At 40.9% G+C, this 22,772-nt stretch overlaps 1 protein-coding gene across 1 annotated transcript; it reads right to left on the bottom strand.

The window, feature by feature from the left end:
• Positions 1-3,397: 3,397 nt before the first annotated feature.
• On the bottom strand, positions 3,398-15,879 carry LOC308080665 (diphthamide biosynthesis protein 3-like). Its single transcript, XM_080422588.1, has 3 exons — positions 15,662-15,879; positions 13,748-13,822; positions 3,398-4,129 (listed from the first exon to the last, which is right to left on the bottom strand). The coding sequence occupies exons 1-3, from the start codon at positions 15,767-15,769 to the stop codon at positions 4,055-4,057; spliced, it is 258 nt and encodes an 85-aa protein (XP_080278714.1). The 5' UTR covers positions 15,770-15,879; the 3' UTR covers positions 3,398-4,054.
• Positions 15,880-22,772: the final 6,893 nt, after the last annotated feature.

Genomic DNA, 22,772 nt, shown 5'->3' with positions numbered 1-22,772 from the left:
TCTCTCTCTCTCTCTCTCTCTCTCTCTCTCTCTCTCTCTCTCTCTCTCTCTCTCTCTCTCTCAACTCAAATGAGTTTATTGGCGTGAGAAAACATACGTTTAAACTTAACATTGCTATAAAGCAAAAACCTCAATAAATGTACAATTACAGGGAATACAATACATGAGTAAACAGAGCCATACACTCACTGATGATTTCATTCACTGCGTGTAACTCTCTCACACACACACACACACACACACACACACACACACACACACACACACTCACTCTCTCTCTCTCTCTCTCTCTCTCTCTCTCTCTCTCTCTCTCTCTCTCTCTCTCTCTCTCTCTCTCTCTCTTTCTTTCTTTCTTTCTTTCTCTCTCTCTCTCTCTCTCTCTCTCTCTCTCTCTCTCTCTCTCTCTCTCTCTCACTATTCACACACACACACAGCAGCCATAAATATTTGAAATGTTAATGTTAGTGGATTAAAACCCTTTATCTTTCAAATATGCATAGAGTGTAAACCGAAGCACTCTCTCTACCTTCAACACAAACAGCGTGCACATCTCATCATACATGGTTCTCAAAGTGGGGTTCAGGGAGTGGGACCCCCAGGGGTCCTCAAGGGGATTCCAGCAAAACTGGTTAATAGGATATAGCATCGAAATCAGTTCATGTGAAAATAAGCTACAAGTTCACTACACGTCGCCATGAGCTTTTCAAAACCATCTTGAAACATTTAAACACAAATATTGTACATGGGTCCCTGGACCCTGCCTCAATATCTTTAATAAAATAATAATACAAAAATGAAATAAATTAAATGTATAAGGAGCTATGAATCACTACAAACGGAACCAAATGGGTCCATTTGCACGCTCTCTGAGTTAAATAAACACTGAGGGTTTTACGATGTGGAGATGAAAAGATGGTTTCAAATGGGGGGCCCGTGGTCCTAGAAATCCGAAAGGTTGAGAGTCCACTGGTTTAGACGTACTGTATGGGCCGGTCTCCCAGTTCCAACCCTTAAACCCAGTAAACAGCCTGGAGAAAAGGCCAGCCAGGCTTCTACAAGGTCACATGAAGGACCCTGTTATTGTGTGGACCTCGCTTCTCTCTCTCCTCTTCGCTCTCTCTGGCTTCCTTTCCTATATTATTGTTGTTTATTCACATATGGATTCACCTATAGCTTTATCCCAGTGGAGTACTTATTCTCCCCCCCACCACACACACACACAACAATCCACACTGCAAGATGCGCTCTGGCCATCTCCAAATCGATCCGTGTGATATGGATAATTATCTCCATATTTGGATCATAGGCCTATACATCAATATCAATATTGTGACAATATAATAATCCCCCCCCCCAAAAAAAAACAAAATAGCACAAATATGTTCTTTGCATATTTAGTGATTTTTTTTTTAAAAGTCTAAAAGAGGTGATTACAATTAGAAGAGACAATTATGCTACATCGCAATATTCCGACATCCTAAAACCCAAGTCTTATCACGATATCAATAAACCGTAATATCGATATATTGCCCAGCCTAAATTGGTCATGATTTTTCGCACCTTGTTTTCAACACACACTTTCATTGGCCTGTTAACCGGATTGTGACACTTCTGCTTATAGATCTGCTATTTTCACTATATTGGAAATAAGGCTTAAGTGGTTAGTTATACCTTTTCCCTTCCTTTGAAGTGTAGTGGAGTGAAAGTCTTAAGTATAGAAAATAACATATTTTCCTCCTTTTTATAATTAATTAAAGGTAGGGTAAGTGATATTTTTGGGTTAAAACAAAAAGGTTTAAGCACTATATTCTGATAGTAATCATTGCTAGAGAGTGTTTGTTCAGTAACAAGAGTCTCCCCGTCTCTCCAGCTCTTCAATAAACAGAAAATACATTTTCTGGTAGGTGTCAAAATCTCAGCCAATCAGGAGAAAGTACCCATTTTTAAGCTTTATTTTTATAGTGTTCCAGTTCTAATTTTGCCTGCTCATTTCTTAGTGTCTTCACTTGTTTAATCTATATCCTGATTGAGTTCTCTATCCTGATTGGATAAAATTGGAAACGAAACTGAAACTGAAACGAAAATGCATTTTCTGTTTTATAAAGAGCTGGAGAGACATGGAGACTCCTTATATGGACAGGACACTCTATAGTAACGAGCACTATCAGAACATAGACCCATTTTGCAATTATTTGAATCATTGCAAATCACTTACCCTACCTTTAAGTATTCAAGCAAATGTACTTTGTATGAAAGGTGGCCTAAATATATCAGGCCCATTGAAAGCAGAGACGTGACACCCATCTCTTAAGCAGATATGCATTTGACCATGGACCCCCACCTGAACATATATAGTGCCAGGGACCCCCATGAGAGTAGATTGTGTTTATTTTATTTTATTAATAATGAAAATAAAAAAAAACACCTGTAAATGTATTCCTGTTTATAATAGAGCTGGAGAGACAGAGACCCGCTGTTACTGAACAAATACTTCAAGTCTAAAGCAATGATTCTGAATATAGAGCTCTCACTTTTTAATGAAAACCTAAAGAACTTCACTTACACTACCTTTGACGAGTCCCTTTCTTTGCAGTGTAATTTATCCTTGTCTGCGGGCCCCCTCTGTTGGACACATTTTGCAATTACAATTAAAACCCAAGAAGTGTAATCCTTCTCAACACGTTTTATTGTGTTCACCACATAATAAGCATGACGAGTCACATAGAAGATAAAATCTGATTATTATTTTTTTAATACTAGAAGACCTATTTACATATTTTGTGAGCACAGTGTTAACGGAAACAAATGCAATTCAAAATCAATTCCAAAAACGGGGTTTGGAAAACTTGTGGATAGTACAGTTTGAGGCTGAAACAAAAACAGATGCATAAGTCAGGTTTGAGAGCCGAAATCTGCCAAACAGCTGGAGAAATCCACGTGAAGGAAGAGAGATAATCATTAAGTACTACCTTCTGGGCACCCCAGAGCAGTGGTTCTCAAACATTTTCATGTCGAGAACGCCTAAATTGATACCCATTAGGCCACAGAACCCATTTGAAAGGTTTTTGTGCCGGAGATTAGATTTAGAACAGAATTCTACAACTGTCTATACCTTTTTTTTGCGTTTCCATTATTTTCTTTACTCAAAATTTTTATCCCACGATTTTGTAACCCCTATTTTTTCACCCTAGTGCCAATGCCTAAGCGTGTAATCCTTGGCACTACCTTCCCTCTGCCAAACTAGGGAGGCCAGGGCCGAGCTCATGCCTCCTTCAATGAATGAGAGCTGTCTGACCTTCTTATCACCTGACAGGGGAGAGTTTCCCTGGTTGGACGTAGCGCGTGGAAGGAACACGTTATTCCAACCAGTTCCCTTCCCCTCCATCAGGCGCCCCGGCTGGCCAGGGGGAGGCAGTATAGTGACCAGGATCACTGCATGTTTTTTGTGAGGGTACCTACCCTAGGAGACACGGGGAGAACATGCAAACTCCACACAGAAAGGCCCTTTCGCCTTTCTGTGTTTCCATTATAACTAGAACGGGAGAGGTAGGCTACGTCGTAAAAAAAAAGAAGAGGGAAAATAGCCAATCTACAAGCTCCCAATACATCGCATTGTGACGCGTTGGAAGCTTGTAGATCAGCTATTAAAACCACCTGAGCAGAGGGCCCAAATTAGGTTCTCAGAGAACCTTATCTGATGCCGAGCCGTAGTGTACGGAAAACAAATCCAGAACCTGTGAAATATGTCTACACAGTTCTCTTGTGTTCCTGTAGTCAAAAGGAAAAAAAGGCCATTTTGTTTCATTGTCAACGGCGAACAGAAGCTGTGCGTATGTGCGTGCTCACAGCAAACATTCCTTGTGATAAATAAGTATAAATAAGGATAAGACGGCTCCGGTCCGGTGCTGTGCTCAGTCCAGTCCTGTTTGGGGGTTTCTATTGCACGTCCGTGAAGAAAAGGCCTTGTTTGGTCATGCATAGCGCGTGTGGAGGTATGCGGCCGGTGACACGGGTGAAGGCCGTGGTCGCAGTGCATCGTGCACGTCCTGCTTGGTCACGCCTGAACCGCCTCCAGTTTGGTCTCTGTCGACGACGGAGCTTCCACCATCTCTCCTGACATAAACTCCTCCTGGAACACACACACACACACACACACAGATATTAAAATGAATGAGTAGGCCTGTCACGATTACTACATGATCGCAATTATTTGAGATAGTCGCAATAATTGCTTTGCATAATCGTTTCCGTGTTGAAAAATGTTCATATATTTAAAAAATGTTCCAGAATAGTGGAAAAAGCAGATCTACAAGCTTGAGTTTCTAGGTTATTTGCTGTACACTATTCAAGTTTTTTTTCGTTTTTTTCCTTTTTAGTATAACTTACACCAACTTTTTAGCAACTACACACAGTAGTATACAGACACCAACCACACAGTGTGGAAATGTCTTAACAGACTAAGATCTGGTGTTGGACGTGCAAAAGCCACTCTCGACAAATGGGGATACCTAAATGACGGGGACTGTGGCTGCCGCACTATGTTTCTTTTGACTTTATTTTGTTGTTTTCTCTGTGTAATAAAGTTGCCAATTTACGTCATTTCCTGCCGGAACATTATTTTGGAAAGTGTTTCCACACGGCTGGGTATTGCGCTTCCTGCTACAGTCTTGTCGTGTCTCCGCAGAGCGGAGGCATGAATTGTTTGTTCCGTGTGTTGGCCGGTGACATCTAAAGGTGCGTTTTTGGTTCATGTTTTGTATTTTCATTTGTAATTTTGGGTTCTTTGTCTAATTTCATTATAAGTTTCATTCATTGGTTGTTCGTATGATTTTCAGTTGTTTTGTTGGGAAACCTGGACTCCCTTCTTCCCCCCGTGCATTCCTTTTCATACCTACATGCAGCCAGAAAGGTGATTTGTTTTCTATTGTTTTCTTTTTGTTACTCGTTATGGTTTGGTTTGGTGTTTATGTTATATGTTTACTTTGCTTGTTTATTTTCTATGACAGTTTGACGGTGTTTAATAAACATCTGTAATCCGAACGATCTGCCTCATTATTGCGACTGGGAAGGAGTGACAGTCAAACTTTATGCATAATCCATCGGGGAGTCCAGGCCATCACCACCACCAGCCTGCGGCAGCGTGTCTACCAGCGGCAGTGGAGCGGCGCCCAGCAGCAGAACCGGCATCAAGTGGCGGCGTCGCTAGCGCTGCTAGTCCGTAGCTAGACGCTGCAGTGCAGAGGCAACTTCACGCCCCCCCCCTCCCCCCCAACAAACACTACTCACTATTGCGTGCGCGTCAACCAGCCAACACACGTTTTCGCTTGGTCATCAAAGAGGCACAAAGGTTAGTAGTCTACACTACACTGGTGTTCCAAAGGAACTGTGAGGCTACTTTGTGAGGTGCAAGGAAGAGACATTAAAGAGACATTTCTGAGGAAAATCGCATCGTTTACATTCATATGCAAATGGCACATTGAGTGCAACACTTTCAGTCCTTTATTCATGTCGACAATGGGTTGGTCTATGCATTTGCCAAATGGCTCTTTTTGGTTTAATTAAATGCCTGCGCATTCAACACTTTGTTTATGAGGCTCTTGAAATGGTTTAGGTGAATTTTAAGGTATAAGTGCTTGGTTTATATTGTTGGTAAAGTGTTTGGGTCATATTGAGAATGTCACTGCCGACATCTAAAGGGCCGTCACAGCCAAAAGAAACTGCACAACCTATATTGCCAATTACACAAATGGAACCATTGCAATCAAAGGAATCGGGGCCATCCAAATCAAGGGCATCTATTGTGGTTAAAGATGCTGGTACAGATACTGAGAAACAGGCTCTGGAGCCTCGTAGAGGAGAGAGAGAGCGCAGACCAACTGAGAAAGGGAAAGGTTTTCAAGCCAACAAATTACATGCATTATTGGGTAAATTTGACCGTGTCTACGAACACTGGAAGGTCGAGGCTAAAAATACAAAGAAGGGTATTGTTAATGACGCTGCCCTTGAAACCTTGCAAGATAATGTTGATGCGTTGGAAAATTATTTAAAAGACCTAAATGAAAGGTATAATGAATATCGAAAAATGGAAATTCCAACACACAATTTTCGTCGTAGAATTGACAAGTGTAATGAGGTCACATCAAATCTTGTCCATAATGCGAAAACACTGATTCAACAAACTGGGGAAGAGCTATTAGACTGGCCAGAAGTCAGCTCTATATTTGACAGCAGTGCCACGTCAAGCGTATCCTTGCCGGCTTCGAATCGAACATTTCCACAGCAAACTCAACCTAAGGATCTCAACAATACTGCATCAGAATTTATAGCCACAAAAGCTTTTCTACGGATAATGGCCGAACAGGAGAAGCAGCAGCGACGGCTCAACCAGCTTGAAGAAGAAGACCTCAAAAACAAAAGAGCTATGGAGGAAATAAAAAAGGAACAAGATCGTTTGGAAAGGCAAAAAAGGCTATGTGCAGCTAAAGCAAATATCCCAGTGTACAATGAAAATGGTGAACCTCTGATTTCTGCAGAAAGTAACGTGCAATACCAACCATCATCACAAGAGGTCACAATTGCACCTGAAAATGACATCCTAAAGCTGGTTAAAGTGCTCTCTGAAGCCATTACATCTAATAGGCTACCTATACCGGAGCCCAACGTTTTCACCAATGATCCATTAAAATATAACCTATGGAAAACATCATTTCAAACTCTAATTGAAAGGAAAAACGTCCCAACAGTGGAAAAGATGTATTTCCTGCAAAGATATATTGGAGGAGCAGCCAGGGAGGCTATAGAGGGATATTTTTTAATGGACACAGAGGACTCCTATTTCTCTGCATGGAATGTATTGGATGAGCGATTTGGAGATCCATTTATTATTGCGAAGGCATATCGGGATAAATTGCACAGTTGGCCAAAAATAATACAGAAGGATGGAGTGGAACTGCGCAAATTTGCTGATTTTCTCAGGAGTTGTGAATCAGCTATTGCTCACAACACACATTTAAGGATCTTGGATGATGCTATGGAAAATCAAAGGCTTGCAAGCAAATTGCCAGATTGGCTAATTTCAGGATGGAATCGCGCAGCTACAACATACCAGCTACAACATGGACAGTTTCCTAATTTCAGTTATTTTGTAACTTACCTCAATTTCGAATCCAGCATTGCCTGCAACCCGATAACTTCATACAGTGCACTGAAACAACTTGAATCTGATGGACACAGTAAATCCAGAAATCAAGTTGCTGGTTCATACAGGGATCAAATGGCAAAAACATTCAACACAAACACTACCTTTGAAAGGCAATCGAACACCTGTCTCCTCTGCAATAAACAAGGACACGGACTGCACAACTGTCACAATTTTTCAGCCAAGTCACTCGCTGACAGAGTGCAGTATGTGCAAAGAGAGAAGCTTTGTTTTGCCTGCTTGACACCTGGGCACCAATCAAGAGGATGCAGAGACAGATTGACATGTGATACTTGCAACAGACGCCACCCTACCTGTCTTCACGATGAAGATCGTGTGACGCCACAACCCAAAAGGGAATTCAGTTTCACTGAGGATAAAGGACAGGCAACACCAAGTCAATCAAACGCTAAGATATCACACCGTGTTGTGCAAGAAGGAACGAGCATTCAAACATCATCCATTGTACCGGTGTATGTTTCTACATCAGAACATGCCGATAAAGAAGTGCTCGTATATGCGATGCTCGACACTATGAGCGATTCTTCTTTTATCCTTGAAGACGTTGCAGATATTTTAAAGGCCTCCGTCGAACCTGTTAACATCAAGCTGTCGACCATGTCCTCTAAGGGTACACTAGTACCATGTAAGAAAATCTCAGGTCTCCAAGTGAGGGGTTTCTTCTCAGATACCAAGGTCACAATACCGACAATATTCACTCGTGAATTTATTCCTGCAATGAAATCTCATATCCCAACTCCTGAGACAGTCAAGTCCTGGCCTCATTTACATCATCTTGCAGACCATATCGCACCATACCAGGAATGTGAAATTGCACTTCTAATTGGCTACAATTGCCCACGGGCTCTCATGCCCAGAGAAGTTGTGCAAGGTGAAGGAAAGCAGCCGTTTGCCCAAAGGACTGATCTGGGATGGAGCGTCATAGGCTATGGGAAACCCTGTGAGTATTATGGAGATGCTATAGGGATAAGTCATCGCATCATGGTAAAACAAGTTATCCCTGAAATCAACCCAACAGTTAACCTTAAAGAGGAAGTGCATTATGTTTGCAGAAGTCAAGTCAAAGAAATGATTGTCCCAAACGACATCATCAAAGTATTGGAGTCTGATTTTAACGACAGGAGTGGAGAAGATGTGATGGTTTCTCAAGAAGATCTGCTTTTCATGACACGGTTGAAGGATGGAATCAAACACAAGTCAGATGGCCATTTTGAAATGCCTTTGCCCTTTAAGAAGGAACGTCCGAATCTACCAAATAATAAAGTCTGTGCACTTCAACGTCTCTCTGGCTTGGAACGGAAATTTAAGAGAAACCAGAAATATTATGACGATTATGTGACCTTTATGGAGGACATTATCTCTCGTGGTGATGCTGAAAGGGTCCCAGAAGAAGAGCTACAGAGTCTACCTGCTTGGTATATTCCTCACCATGGGGTTTATCACCCAAAAAAGCCTGGTAAAATACGTGTGGTCTTTGATTGCTCTGCAAGGTTTCGAGACACAGCCTTGAACGACCATCTGCTGACTGGTCCAGAGCTCACAAATTCCTTGGTGGGAGTCCTTTGTAGATTTCGCAAGGGTCCTATAGCCATCATGTGTGATGTTGAGCGAATGTTTCACCAATTCCATGTGAAACAAGAAGACCAGGATTATTTAAGATTCCTATGGTGGGAGAAAGGCAATCTTACATGTCCACCATCAGTCTTTCGTATGAAGGTACATCTTTTTGGGGCAGCTTCCTCACCTGGTTGTGCCAACTTCGGCCTTAAACACCTAGCCGCTGAAGGTCAGGAGCAGTTCGATCAAGCCACTGTCCAGTTCATACAGAGGAACTTTTATGTTGATGATGGACTGTTGAGTGTACCAACTGAAGCAGAAGCTGTCAAGCTCATTCAATCAGCAAGAGCTCTTTGTCGCACAGGTCAACTAAGACTACACAAGTTTGTTTCAAACAGCACCAATGTGTTAAAGTCAATACCTAAGGAAGAATGTGCTGCAAGTGTTAAGAACTTGGAAATGGATTTTGGAGAACCACTAATGGAGAGAGCTCTCGGGGTTCAGTGGTGTCTATCCTCCGATGACTTTCAATTTAAGGTCACTATTCAAGCAGGCCCTCTGACCAGAAGAGGCATACTTTCGACTGTCGCCTCGATCTTTGATCCGTTGGGGTTCTTGTCTCCTTTTATACTCTTGGGCAAGCTGATCTTACAACAGATGTGCAGAGAGAAACTTAATTGGGACGATCCACTCCCAGAAAGCCTCAGAAGTCAATGGGAGTTATGGCTTCAAGATCTTAAGACCCTGTCTACTGTAAAGATCAAGCGATGTTACATTCCATCGGATTTTGCTGCCCATCAGTACGAGCTTCATCATTTTTCAGACGCTAGTGTGGTTGGGTATGGTGAATGCACGTACCTTAGAGCCATTAACATCCATGGGGACATCCATTGTTCTCTAGTTATGGGAAAGGCACGTGTTGCTCCCTCTAAGATAACCACTGTACCAAGGCTGGAGTTATCTGCTGCAGTTGTTTCTGCAGGGATCAGCGCCATGCTCAGGAATGAGCTTGAGTTGGACAACCTCCAAGAGTACTTTTGGACAGACTCCAAAGTTGTCCTTGGCTATCTGAATAACGACGCTCGGCGTTTCCATGTGTTCGTTGCCAACAGAATACAAAAAATCCAGTCTTTAACTGATCCAAAGCAGTGGCACTTTGTTCCGACAGACTCTAATCCAGCAGATCATGCGTCAAGAGGCTTAACAGCAGATCAGCTCATAACATCAAATTGGTTTACGGGCCCAGACTTTCTATGGCAAAGAGAGCTACCCCAAGAAGGAGAAATCATGGTGGGAGAGGTTACTGATGATCCGGAACTTCGTAAGGCTCAAGTGTACAATGTACAAGCAATGGAAGTGAGGACAATTTTGGACCGTCTCAAAAGGTTCTCCGATTGGAAAAGGGCTGTCAAGGCCATTGCATGTTTAAGGCGCCATGCTCAGAAATTAAAGGGTTCTCCACGTCAAGATGGAACCACAAGTATTGAGCAACATAAGGAAGCAGAGCTGTTCATAATTAAGTTGGCCCAGAAGGATGCATTCAAAAATGAACTTGACAGTATCAAGCTCCGCAAGGTGATTAAACCTAAGGATAAGAGGAACAAGTTGCACACTTTGGATCCATTTATTGATGATGATGGTGTTCTACGGGTTGGAGGACGGTTGACGAGGTCAAGTCTTCACCCTCATGTCAAGCATCCAGCTATTTTGCCTAGAACAAGTCACATATCTGCACTACTTATCAAGTATTATCATGAGAGGGTACATCATCAAGGAAGAGGACTTACTGTGAACGAATTAAGATCAAACGGAATTTGGATAACAGGATGTAGCAACGCTGTTGCCTCTCATATTTACAAGTGCACGAAATGCCGGAAGTATAGGAGGTCAACTCAGGAGCCAAAAATGGCAGATCTACCATTGGAAAGAGTGGAGACGACCCCTCCCTTCACTTATTGTGGAATAGACTGTTTCGGGCCTTTCTATGTGAAAGAAGCAAGAAAGGAATTGAAGAAATATGGCTTGCTGTTTACTTGTCTGTGCTGTAGAGCAATTCACATTGAGATGCTGGATGACCTTACTACAGACGCATTCATGAATGCTTTGAGAACACTGATTTCCATTCGTGGAAATGTCAGACAATTAAGATGCGACCAAGGGACTAATTTTGTTGGAGCAAGAGGAGAATTTATGGAGGCTATGAAAGGGCTCAATGAAGAACAACTGAAAGAATATGGCTGCGAATTTCTGATGAATGTGCCAGCTTCCAGTCATATGGGAGGAGTCTGGGAGCGGCAGATTCTAACAGTGAGAAATGTCTTAACTGCCATTCTAGATCGGTCGTCCCAGCGTCTGGACAGTACGTCACTGAGGACCTTCTTTTATGAGGCGATGGCAATCGTGAATAGCAGACCTCTCACAACAGAACATTTGAATGATCCCACGAGTTTGGAGCCTTTAACACCCAACCACATACTCACGATGAAGTCCAGCATTGTCATGCCACCTCCGGGTCAGTTCATCAGCCAAGACGTATATCTACGCAAGCGATGGCGTCAAGTCCAGTTTCTGGCCAATGAATTCTGGTTTCGATGGAAAAGGGAGTATCTCCTCAATTTACAACAGAGGCAAGTCTGGCAGAAAGACCGACGGAATACTAAAGTCGACGACATTGTCATTCTACAGGAAGATAAATCACCACGAAATCGTTGGAAAATGGCACGAGTTGTAGAAGTTTACCCCAGTCCTGATGGGAGGGTCAGGAAGGTGAAACTTTTGATCTGTGACTCTACCTTGGATGACCAAGGAAAGCGAAGATCGAACCCAGTCTATTTGGATAGACCTGTACATAAAATTGTTGTACTGCTGGAAGCAGAAACTTGGCACGGTCAAGATTGATTTGTTTTTTTTGTTATGAAATCCATGTGTTTCACATGATTTGGTGGGAGTGTGGCTGCCGCACTATGTTTCTTTTGACTTTATTTTGTTGTTTTCTCTGTGTAATAAAGTTGCCAATTTACGTCATTTCCTGCCGGAACATTATTTTGGAAAGTGTTTCCACACGGCTGGGTATTGCGCTTCCTGCTACAGTCTTGTCGTGTCTCCGCAGAGCGGAGGCATGAATTGTTTGTTCCGTGTGTTGGCCGGTGACATCTAAAGGTGCGTTTTTGGTTCATGTTTTGTATTTTCATTTGTAATTTTGGGTTCTTTGTCTAATTTCATTATAAGTTTCATTCATTGGTTGTTCGTATGATTTTCAGTTGTTTTGTTGGGAAACCTGGACTCCCTTCTTCCCCCCGTGCATTCCTTTTCATACCTACATGCAGCCAGAAAGGTGATTTGTTTTCTATTGTTTTCTTTTTGTTACTCGTTATGGTTTGGTTTGGTGTTTATGTTATATGTTTACTTTGCTTGTTTATTTTCTATGACAGTTTGACGGTGTTTAATAAACATCTGTAATCCGAACGATCTGCCTCATTATTGCGACTGGGAAGGAGTGACAGGGACGTTGTTTGTGACTGTGGCACTGAACCACAAACCATGCAGCAACCATAATGAGAAGGGACAGCAATGTGTTCAGCTGTGGCTGAACCACATCTAGCCTTGTAACTGACTGTCTTGTGGATACGACAAGAAGAAGAAGTATAAAGTTATTAAATGATGTAATTTATTTGTCATATCTGCCCTGTGCAACTTTTGTTATGGAAGCCCTAAAAGCCAGACATTTGTAAATAATAATAATAATAATAATAAACTTTATTTGTATAGCACCTTTCATGACATGAAATGCAGCTCAAAGTGCTTTACAGAGCAAGAATACAATTACAGTTAGAACCAATTTAACAATAAAGCAAACAAAAATAAAATAAAATAAAATAAAAGCAAAGGCAAAAGCAAAGGCATAAAACAACATTAAAATAGGGAATACAGTGAGGAATTAAAAATCAACCAAAGAATCAGCTAAAAGCAAGAGTGAAGTAATAGGTCTTGAGCTGTGCTTTAAAGCTATCGACAGAGGCTGCCTGTCTTAAGTGTAATGGGAGTTTATTCCACACTGTCGGTCCGTAAAAGCAGAATGCTGCTTCACCGTATTTTTTATATGTCATTGTAGGCACCTCGAGCAGGTCAGCACTTGAAGACCTGAGGGCCCGGTTTGGAACATATCTCTCTAGGCAGTCAGAGAGGTACGAAGGTGCCAGACCATTTAGAGCTTTATAAACTATTAAAATAATTTTAAAATCAATCCTAAAAACAACCGGGAGCCAGTGTAGTGAAGCTAGAAATGTACTTGGCTCCACGGATAAATATTGTGAAAATAGCCGAACTACAAGTTCACCACGCCTTGCAGTGTGAGGCGTTGTGAGCTTGTGGATTCACAATGTTTGCCTCTTTCTTGCGTTACATTTGACAATTTGGCCAATTTTGTAATAAAAAGGTCTATACCCTGAGATACCCTGTATACACTTGTACTGTATGTTGGTTTGTTTACTGTTGAGTGAGAAAGTGAATTCAATGCTTCATGGGCAGTGGTGTCATGGAGGCCACACGGAGTAGGACGGCGTGTGGCCAGTAATTTTTTCATGTGCAAGGTACGGCACGTAGTTTCAGCTCTATAATTCATGGCATTCCTTGAATTTATATTAGTTTAACAATACTAAAACTAAGCTAAAAAACATTTCCTATACAAACATGTTTCCTAATTTAAGGTAAAATAAAATGTGCGTGACGTCATTAAAATACCATCCTGCCAGTAAAAAAAAATCACCATGACACCGCTGTTCATGGGGTGTGTTATTGATAGAAAATAAGTCATGTTTTGGGTGAAGTACTCCTTTAAGCTAATCATCTCAAAAAAGTATGGGAAGCGCTGGTATAGAGCCCTGAGGGACTCCGGTAAACCATATAGGGTTTAAGTGGTTAACTGTAGCAGTGCATGTCCATGTCCAAAACATACATAAGTTGATCACCCACCTTGTCATAGATCACTTTAACTATCAGTGAACAGCTGGGACACGTGGCCTCTTCTTCACCGTTCTCCAAGTCCTCCTGTTGAATGGAAGAAGAGCAATGGCACATGATTAGACTTGCAGGGGTCTTCAAGGTTTTCAGGCCAAGGACCCCTTAGCTGAGAGAGAGAAGCAGGGACCCCCTTCCAGTACATTTCAGATAGGTTTACAGACCTGCTTGACAGCACTGTCATCAGTGTTGTGTAAATTAATGTTTTTCGTTTATTTTACACACTATCTTTTCTATGAATATGTTGGATTCATGTTTAATGTGTATTTTCAGACATTTAACCGCTTAAACCCTCAATACTTCGTTAACTTGACCTTTGGCTCTGTACTTGGTCTGCTAATTAAAAACAAAATAGCAGATCTACAAGCTCTACAATTAATTGGCTTAACGACAAAATTGGGGAGAAAAAGGGGTAAAAAGCAAAACATAAATAAATAAAGTGGTTAATTTTGCTGGGGACCCCCTGGCCGATCTACAAGCTTTAACTTTAAGTACAGTACTTAAGTCTTGAGTACATGTACTTTCCAACACTGAATCTTGAATTGAAAACATAGGACCACAATGGAAACAAGTCCCCAGGACGTTTTAGCCTTAATTCTGACTGTACCACGTGCTGTTTACATTTCTGACTAATCAAGTATTCAATCAATCAATCAATCTGAGGCGAATGCAAATAGCTGTTAATGTTGCATCACTACATTGAAAGAGTTATAGTCAGAATTAGCCCTGAAACATGACTGTCATACCATGACAGTCATGGTGCCGAGTCCCCCTGGTCTAAAGTTGTGTTCGATTTTTTCACATTGCCATCTCTCACATAAACATAAACGTTCAGATTTCAAATATAAAGTGCTTACCACCGAGCCACGGATGTTACAAGGCGATGCGGACCGCGATGAGTACCCGTATCTCCCGTATTGTTCAATAAAAAGCATTTTAATCCCATCGCCAGCCATTTTCTTTTTTCTGTTTTTTTTGTTTTGTAATGTATCAGAGTGCAATACACCTCCCAACCATTAGTGTCGCATGGTTGAAAGTATCGGAGACAATTTGGAGAAAATGGCCGGCGATGGGATTTAAATGCTTTTTATTGAACAATACGGGAGATACGGGTACTCATCGCGGTCCGCATCGCCTTGTAACATCCGTGGCTCGGTGGTAAGCACTTTATATTTGAAATCTGAACGTTTATGTTTATGTGAGAGATGGCAATGTGAAAAAATCGAACACAACTTTAGACCAGGGGGACTCGGCACCAAGCGTCATGTGAACCATGGCTAAGTCAGAATGTGACCATATGTAACTACGTTGCATCATCACTGCATTGAAGAGAGAAAGGGTGGGTTGCATAATTATATTGAAATAGTTACAGTGACTAACCATACAGTAGTATGTATAATAACAAGTGACCATCACTGCATTGAAGCAGCCTTGGATCAAGACTATCATAGATGCATTTGATCGAGTCAGCAGTCTGACATATAAGTCAGACTCGATCAAATACATCTATGACAGACAGACAGCTAGAGAGACAGACAGACATATAGAGACAGACAGACAGACAGCTACGAGACAGACAGACAGACAGCTAGAGACAGACAGACAGACATACAGACAGCTAGAGACAGACAGACAGACAGCTAGAGAGACAGACAGACAGGCAGCTGGAGACAGACAGACAGACAGACAGACAGACAGACAGAGACAGACAGCCAGACAGACAGACAGACAGACAGACAGACAGACAGACAGAGACAGACAGACAGACAGACAGACAGACAGACAGACAGACAGACAGCTAGAGACAGACAGACAGACAGACAGACAGACAGACAGACAGACAGACAGACTGACTGACTAACTACTTACTTTAGTTATGGCAAATCTGTCTCCACAGGGACAGGGATAGTAATATGTCTCCGTCTCCTCGTCGAACTCAAAGTCCTCTATCTCCACCTCGTCGTGAAACACCGACATGGTGGTGACCGCACTAAATGACCACTGTCTAATAATACATAAATGTCATACAAATAAACACCAAGTCACCAACCACACACTGCATTCATTCACATGTCAGAATATCTATGCTGAGACATCCACACGCCGTACGGCGTCTGCCTGTGACGTAGGGGGCAGACAGTGTTGCCAGATTTTGAGAGAAATAAGCAACCAGGTCTATGAAAACAAGCCAAAAAGAAGCGAGAGCACTTTAAACATGCCTTGAGAGCTTGTATACTATTTGCCAGACCCAGGGGGTCGGCCTACAGGAGGCTTTGTCTGTCGGTCGGTCTGTCCCTCCCCAGTCATTCAGGAACGCTTCAGATTTCAACCACCAGGGGCAACAGAGCAGGTCTGGACTTGCTACCATTTGAACCAGCAGTGAATGGGGACACTAACAAACATTGAATTACCTTTAATTCAACTGGTTTAAACATGTGCCGTGTAACTGTACAGGATCTGTACTTGTTGTAATTGTGGTGCCTAGTTTGGTTCATTATTGGCCATTAGATCATACTTATTTATTTATGGAATAGTTGAAAGAAAGACATGTCTAAATGTGGTCATTAACTACAGTACATTAGGATTAGAGGGCAATAGAGGGCCCACAACACCTGAAGGTAATTTGTATAAATATCACCTACAGCCAACTGATTAATGAGATGGCAATCAATAGTATGAATGACAGCAATTGATCATATTTACACAACCATAAACCCACAACACACTTGTAACATTCATGAGTTGAAAATGTTTTAGCCACTCAAATTGCATTGGGAAGCTGCGTTGGGCAGGTCAGGTGAGCAAGTAAAATCAATGAGGGTCTAATCAACAAGGGACAGGTGAATGTAATCAGACTGGAAGGTTTGCTGGTCTAGCCTATACACAAATCTACAACATACCAAATACCCCTGTACCCCCACCATGCTGTATTCCCATTTAATTCCAACAAAATGTTAATACGGCCTAAAATGATTTATACTTTTAACTTATAAAGTGCTTTGTTGTTGTAGGTGTGTTGCCTACTAGGAATTTGTTCCTTCTGGGTCTGGCAGAACCTGGGTCTCCTGGTCTTGTTTCAACACACAAAAAAATCTGGAAAAGTGCAAAATTTGAAATATAAAAGAAATCTTGTATAGGGGCCCCTCCCTGGCACAAAATGCTTTCAGATGGGGATACGCGGACACATACATATTAATTTGGGGGTCCTTGACATGAAAATGTTTGAGAACCACGTTTAAACAACATTAGGAAACAAGCCCCAAATAAACTACACTTTAGAAACAAGCCCAAATAAACAACTACACTTTAGTAACAAGCCCAAATAAACAACTGCACTTAGAAACAACAACAACAAAAAACAGCAACCCAATGCAACAGCAACTGCCAATATTTACAAGCGACTTAACAGGGAAAACAAGCCCAAAGTCGATTATAATCTACAGTCTATGCTTATAATAAGCGGACATGGCAACGCTGGTGACGGATGTTTGTCGCACATGTATGACGCAGCCCAGTGGCACTAGCGCACTTCAGCCGCTAGATGGTAGTAAAGAGTGATGTATAATGCAGTGGCGCTCAAACTTTTTTTATTTATTTATTTGTATTACATTTTTTTCAAGGACCCGCAGTTTGGTTTGCATAACATAAGGCCAGTGGTGGATAAAGTATACACTCAAGTGAAAAGCAAGTATTCAAAGCTACAAATTACTAAAGTAAACTGTTACTGCACTTTTAAACCATTTTGGTTGCCATGTCGGCTTATTATAAGCTACTTTGGGCTTATCTTTCTGTAAAGTCACTTGTAAATATTGGTAGTTGTGGGTTGCAGGTTTTTTGGGCTTGTTTCTAAAGTGTACTTGCTTATTTAGGCTTGCTTCTATTTAAAAAAAAATGTTATTTAAACCAGTGGTTCTCAATATGTTCCAAACATTCCACATTTTATTGCAAGAATCTTTGAAAATAGCAGATCTACAAGTTCAAATAGCCGATGCATATAGGGTTACATTTAACCCTATTTAAAGGGATATTTCACTTTTTTTAAGTGGGTAATTTTATCGTCTACTCAGGCTTTTGTGAGCCCCACAGACAGTTTTTAAGTTGCTTGATTCAGTATTTAGATATTTTATATTCATTTTATCAGACACGCCCCCTTCCTATACAAACCCATTGTAACTTCAAACTCCATTTTAACCATGTTAGATTCATCAAAAACACCCGTCCTTGGTTCTGGTGACTCATACTGCACTCCTAATACGTGAGGGGGCCGTGTTTTTTTCGATTACTTTTTTCATTTATTTTATGAATTTATTTTATTATATATTTTTAATTTTCCAAAAAAAATATTAGAATATTAAACCAATGAAAAGCATTAAAAAGCGCTTTTGACAAAACCAGCTAACTCCATTTGATCCTCAAACTTTATGCTAAACCAGCTAACTCCACCAGAGTTGGCTGGTTTTGCTGACTCCAGGCTCTACCCCCTTTTGACCTCCAACCCCATTGTGAGCTTGGAGGTCCATTCAGCTGTTTTCCTGAAAAATGAACATTTTGGAGTTATATGCAGAGATATATGGTTTATAGAGTACCAAATTCCATAGAGAATGTCAGGGAGGTGGCTCTGTAGTTTACCATTGTCAGTCACTCATATTTGATTTGATACAGTTACAGTCAGACAACTCTTAGATTGGATTAGAATATACATTTATTAGCAATATATATTTAGCAAGCTTGAGCATGGTATAGAAAACAAGAGGAAGCATAGTTTGGCGTCAGGCCTCTGAATCCATTCATTCCCTGTAAGGATAACATTTTAATGAATGTTACATGCCAATTAGCATTTACAGGGAATGAATTAAACCCCCAAGGGGATCTAGAAACAGAGCCTACAGGTGGATGCCGGGGAGGCGGGTGGGATGACTTCATGGGCAGCAGCAGGTAAGCAGCGGTAGCAGGATCTCAGCAACAGCAGCAGCAGTAGCGACACACGTCAGCTCAGCAAGACAGGGCAGCCAGAGTGAGCAGGTAACAGCGCAGTACCTATAACCACCCGATCAGGAGGAAAAGTGCATGTGACTAGTCACCTGATCGGTTGCCCCAATCCCTTAAGTTGCCTGGCCTGAACTAGCTCCGTAAACTGCGCCTCATTCTGTATCTGGAAAAAATATATTAATTTGGCGGCAGTAAGTTTTCTCACCGTCATTTGATGTTTCATATCCATATAAGTCAAACCGCCTGGCTCATTTGTTTATTTTTGGAACACAGTTCTTATTTGACGCGATATTAACCCATTAAGACTGGGAACACATCTGATTCATTTTAGATCTCTTTGGCTATTCAAAAATAGCAGATATACAAGCTCATAGCACGGCACTGAGTGCCGCACTATGAGCTTGTAGATCTGCTATTTTTTTTAAATCGTGAAAAGTTGTTCAAAACTTTTAATATATATATATTTTTAAAGTGAACATTTTTAACTCAAATCTTTGCTTCTGGGGGGTCCCTGGAACAACATATTTTGAGATGGTGGTCCGTGGCCAAATACATATCATTTTGGGGGTCCTTGACCTTGACATGACAAGGTTTGAGAACCACTGATATTATAGTAACACAAGTTTTTTCAAGAAACTGTTAGGATTTAGAAGACTTTTGTAGAATCCCCAGAAGCAAAGATTGAGTTTAAAATGTTCGCTTAAACAACATGGACACGTCTTGCCACAGATACGTTCGACATGTTTGTGACTTGGTGTGTTTCTGGTAATACTATTGACCACTTATTTTGTAAATCTGTGACGAAAATTTAATGTTGATGAAAATGTCCATCACAAGCTGACATGGTGATGAACCCTGAACTAAACGGAAGGTAAAGTCATATATAAGGAGAAAGATGAAAAAGTCTCAGATGAGTTAACTTAAAAGGCCATCTCACTTTATTTGTTTATTTAATATCCATGAACAACTAGTTTATTTTCCGCAGACAGTGAACACAGTGGCCTCTGCAGATGCAGTATTCTACAGTTCACCATTTTAGCTGTAACACTGGGCTTGTCGCTGAAGAGAGAGGACGGGTGGTGTGTATCCTGAAAACAAACAAACAAACAGAAGCACCATCATCATGGCTCCCTCCCCAGCACTGCTGTGTTTTTAAAGTGTGTGACTGTCTGTGACCAGAAAGTGACATACTTACTGTACTACCTGTCTGTATTGTTGTGATGGATTCCTGCGCAGGTGAGCACAGCCACTGTAATCACCACAGTATCTGCAAGGCAGCATAGATGCTGGTAGTAATTATAGCTGGGAGGGAACTCATAAAGATTTGGCTCTTATTTCAGATTCTTGGTAGCCTACAGTATGGTGTTAGGTATGGGCCTAAGGTTTTCAAAAAACATCACAAACGAGTTGGGCTGGCCCCCAAGTGCCTGGTTTGCAATGAATGCAATATTAGATAGGTCAGTAGATGGTTGAAACCCCAAATAATTGAAAGAAGAGATTCGCCCAACTCATTGGGCGAAAACCTTATGCCCAAACACACCATACCAAAAATCTGAAACTTGTCACCAAGAGCCAAATCTTGCTGATTTTTTATGAGTTCCCTCCCAGCTATTAGCTGTCCTGTCAGTCGTGAAAAAATTGAAAGACATGACGTTTCAGGGTACTTTGGGAATGTAGACCTATTTTCTGATCAGCTTATCAAGACAGAACGTATTTTGACTTAAGGCCACATCATCTTTTGCCTTCATTGTCATATTCGCCCCTTCAATAGATTTATATCCACCTAAATAATGTAAATACTGTGTAATATGATGTAGGATCGTAGATGAGTAAAATAGGTAACAATTGTTTAATTTGAAGGCGAAGCTAAGTGCTGTGCTGCTGTGCTTTCATTGAGTGTAAAGTTATTCAATGTTATATTGCCCTCTCCTGGTACCTTAACGTAATTATGTTAAGATTCTAACGTAGCTTAATAATATATCAAAGTAATAATAATAATAATAATAATAATAATAATTGATATTATAATAATAATAATAATAATAATAATAATATTAAATTAATTAATAATTTCAAACATATACTGTGTGCATTTAATGACCAGATTTACATTATGTGTCTCATAAACAGGTGGTGAGGCTCTTTCAGCCCTGATAAAGAAACCGAGTGAGATCCATCCATGGTTGAAGAGAAGCTTTAATCCTCTCACCTTTAAGTCCATTGAGAGGGACTTATTATGGAACGTGACATGTCCATTAGAGGGCAGCATGTCACACAAGACCAACACAGTCCAGCTTTATACCACAGATGGTATAAGATGAAGTGTATGCCAGGGTTTTTACCACCAGTCATGAAGAACATTTGAGTGTTTAGTGTTTTATTCTGATGTTCAAAGTATTCAAAAAATAATAATACTTAGTGAGTATGGTAAATGGTCAGAAATTGTGAAAATAGCAGTTGTGAGACAGCTATTTTCAAAAGAGGGATCTGATTCTTTTTTGGAAAAATCGTGGGTCTTTGAATATAAATATTTTTAAAGCGAACATTTGTAACGCAAATCTTTGCTTCTGGGGATTCTACAAATGTCTTCTAAATCCTAACTAATGCTGCTATAATATCGGTTGTTCGCAAAAATGTATTTGGCCGTGGACCCCCATCTCAACATATTTTGTTCCAGGACCCTCAGAAGTTGTAACAGAGTTAAAAATGTTTGCTTTAAAAATATGTATATTCAAAGATGTGCACTCATTTTCACGATTTTTCAAAAAATAGCAGATCTACAGTACAAGCTCAAAGCGCGGCACTCGGTGCCGCGCTATGAGCTTGTATATCTGCTATTTTTGAATAGCCCAAAGAAATCTTAAAATGACACCCAGATGTGTTCCCGGTCTTAAAGGCAATCATTTGTACACTCTCATGAGAATGTACAAATGGGACCAAATGGGTCCCATTTCTCTGAGGTACAGACTTGTAAGGGTCCAGTTGGTTCCTCAATATCAATCAATCAATCATTTAGCAGGGGGACCCCCTGGAACCCCCCAAGGACTCCTGGGGGTCCCTCCTGGACCCCACTTTGAAAAACACTGATGTAGGCCTAATGACTGGTGGCCATGGTGATAACGACTGGTAGTGCAATAAGTCCTAAGTTCCTATTCATCAGTATCACAATGAAAACTACATTTTCAAGGTTTTAAAGCATTTTTTTTACATTCTTATTTTTTTAATATAAAATGTATATCATAAATTAGAATCTTAGTGTTTGACAATTATTTAGGGGCCCACTTGCAACGCGTCGTGATCCGACGAGTTGTGAGTACGTTGGCTACGTTTTGCTACTTTTGTGTGACACTGTATGACGAAGTAGGACATTCATTTTAAATATAAAAAGGTTGAAAAGTGGAGATACGAGGTTTCAGCCCGACAGCAACAATGTGTAACCCAACTCGAGAAGACATATCGTTACTGCTGGGCAGAAACCTTGTATATCCGTATTTCGACTTACTAGAGTGTCACAAAAGTAGCAAACATAGCAGATCTACAAGCTCGCAACCCTGGGGGTTCCAGGGGGTCTCCAGCAAAAGTAGTTGACACGGCATCACAATCATTTTAACCACTTCATCCATGTTATGTTGGCTTTGTATATCTGCTATTTTTGGAGAGAAAAAAATGAAAAATATTGAAAATGTTTGGAATAAAAAATCTCCTTGACATGAACAAGTTTGAGAACCACTGGTTAAGAGTGGCTGTGTTTTTTAATATACATATTTAACCATTTAAAAGTATTAACACGAGCTTGTGACAAATAATAACTACAGTACATCAGATCCATTGGATCACAAAATGATTGTGATGCTATTGACCTATTAACAAATTATGCAAACCCCACTTTGAGAAGCCCTGCCTTAGGCCTTAGGCCAGGCGTTTTCAAACTTTTTAAAACAAATTTCATTAGGCCATGGAACCCCTATCATTGTTTACCTGGTACTTCAAT

The sequence above is a fragment of the Gymnoscopelus braueri genome (genome assembly GCF_963280865.1).
Source record: "Gymnoscopelus braueri genome assembly, chromosome: 24".
NCBI classification, from domain to species: domain Eukaryota; kingdom Metazoa; phylum Chordata; class Actinopteri; order Myctophiformes; family Myctophidae; genus Gymnoscopelus; species Gymnoscopelus braueri.
Note: the sequence above shows the minus strand (reverse complement) of the source record. Positions and strands in the feature narration are given on the sequence as shown.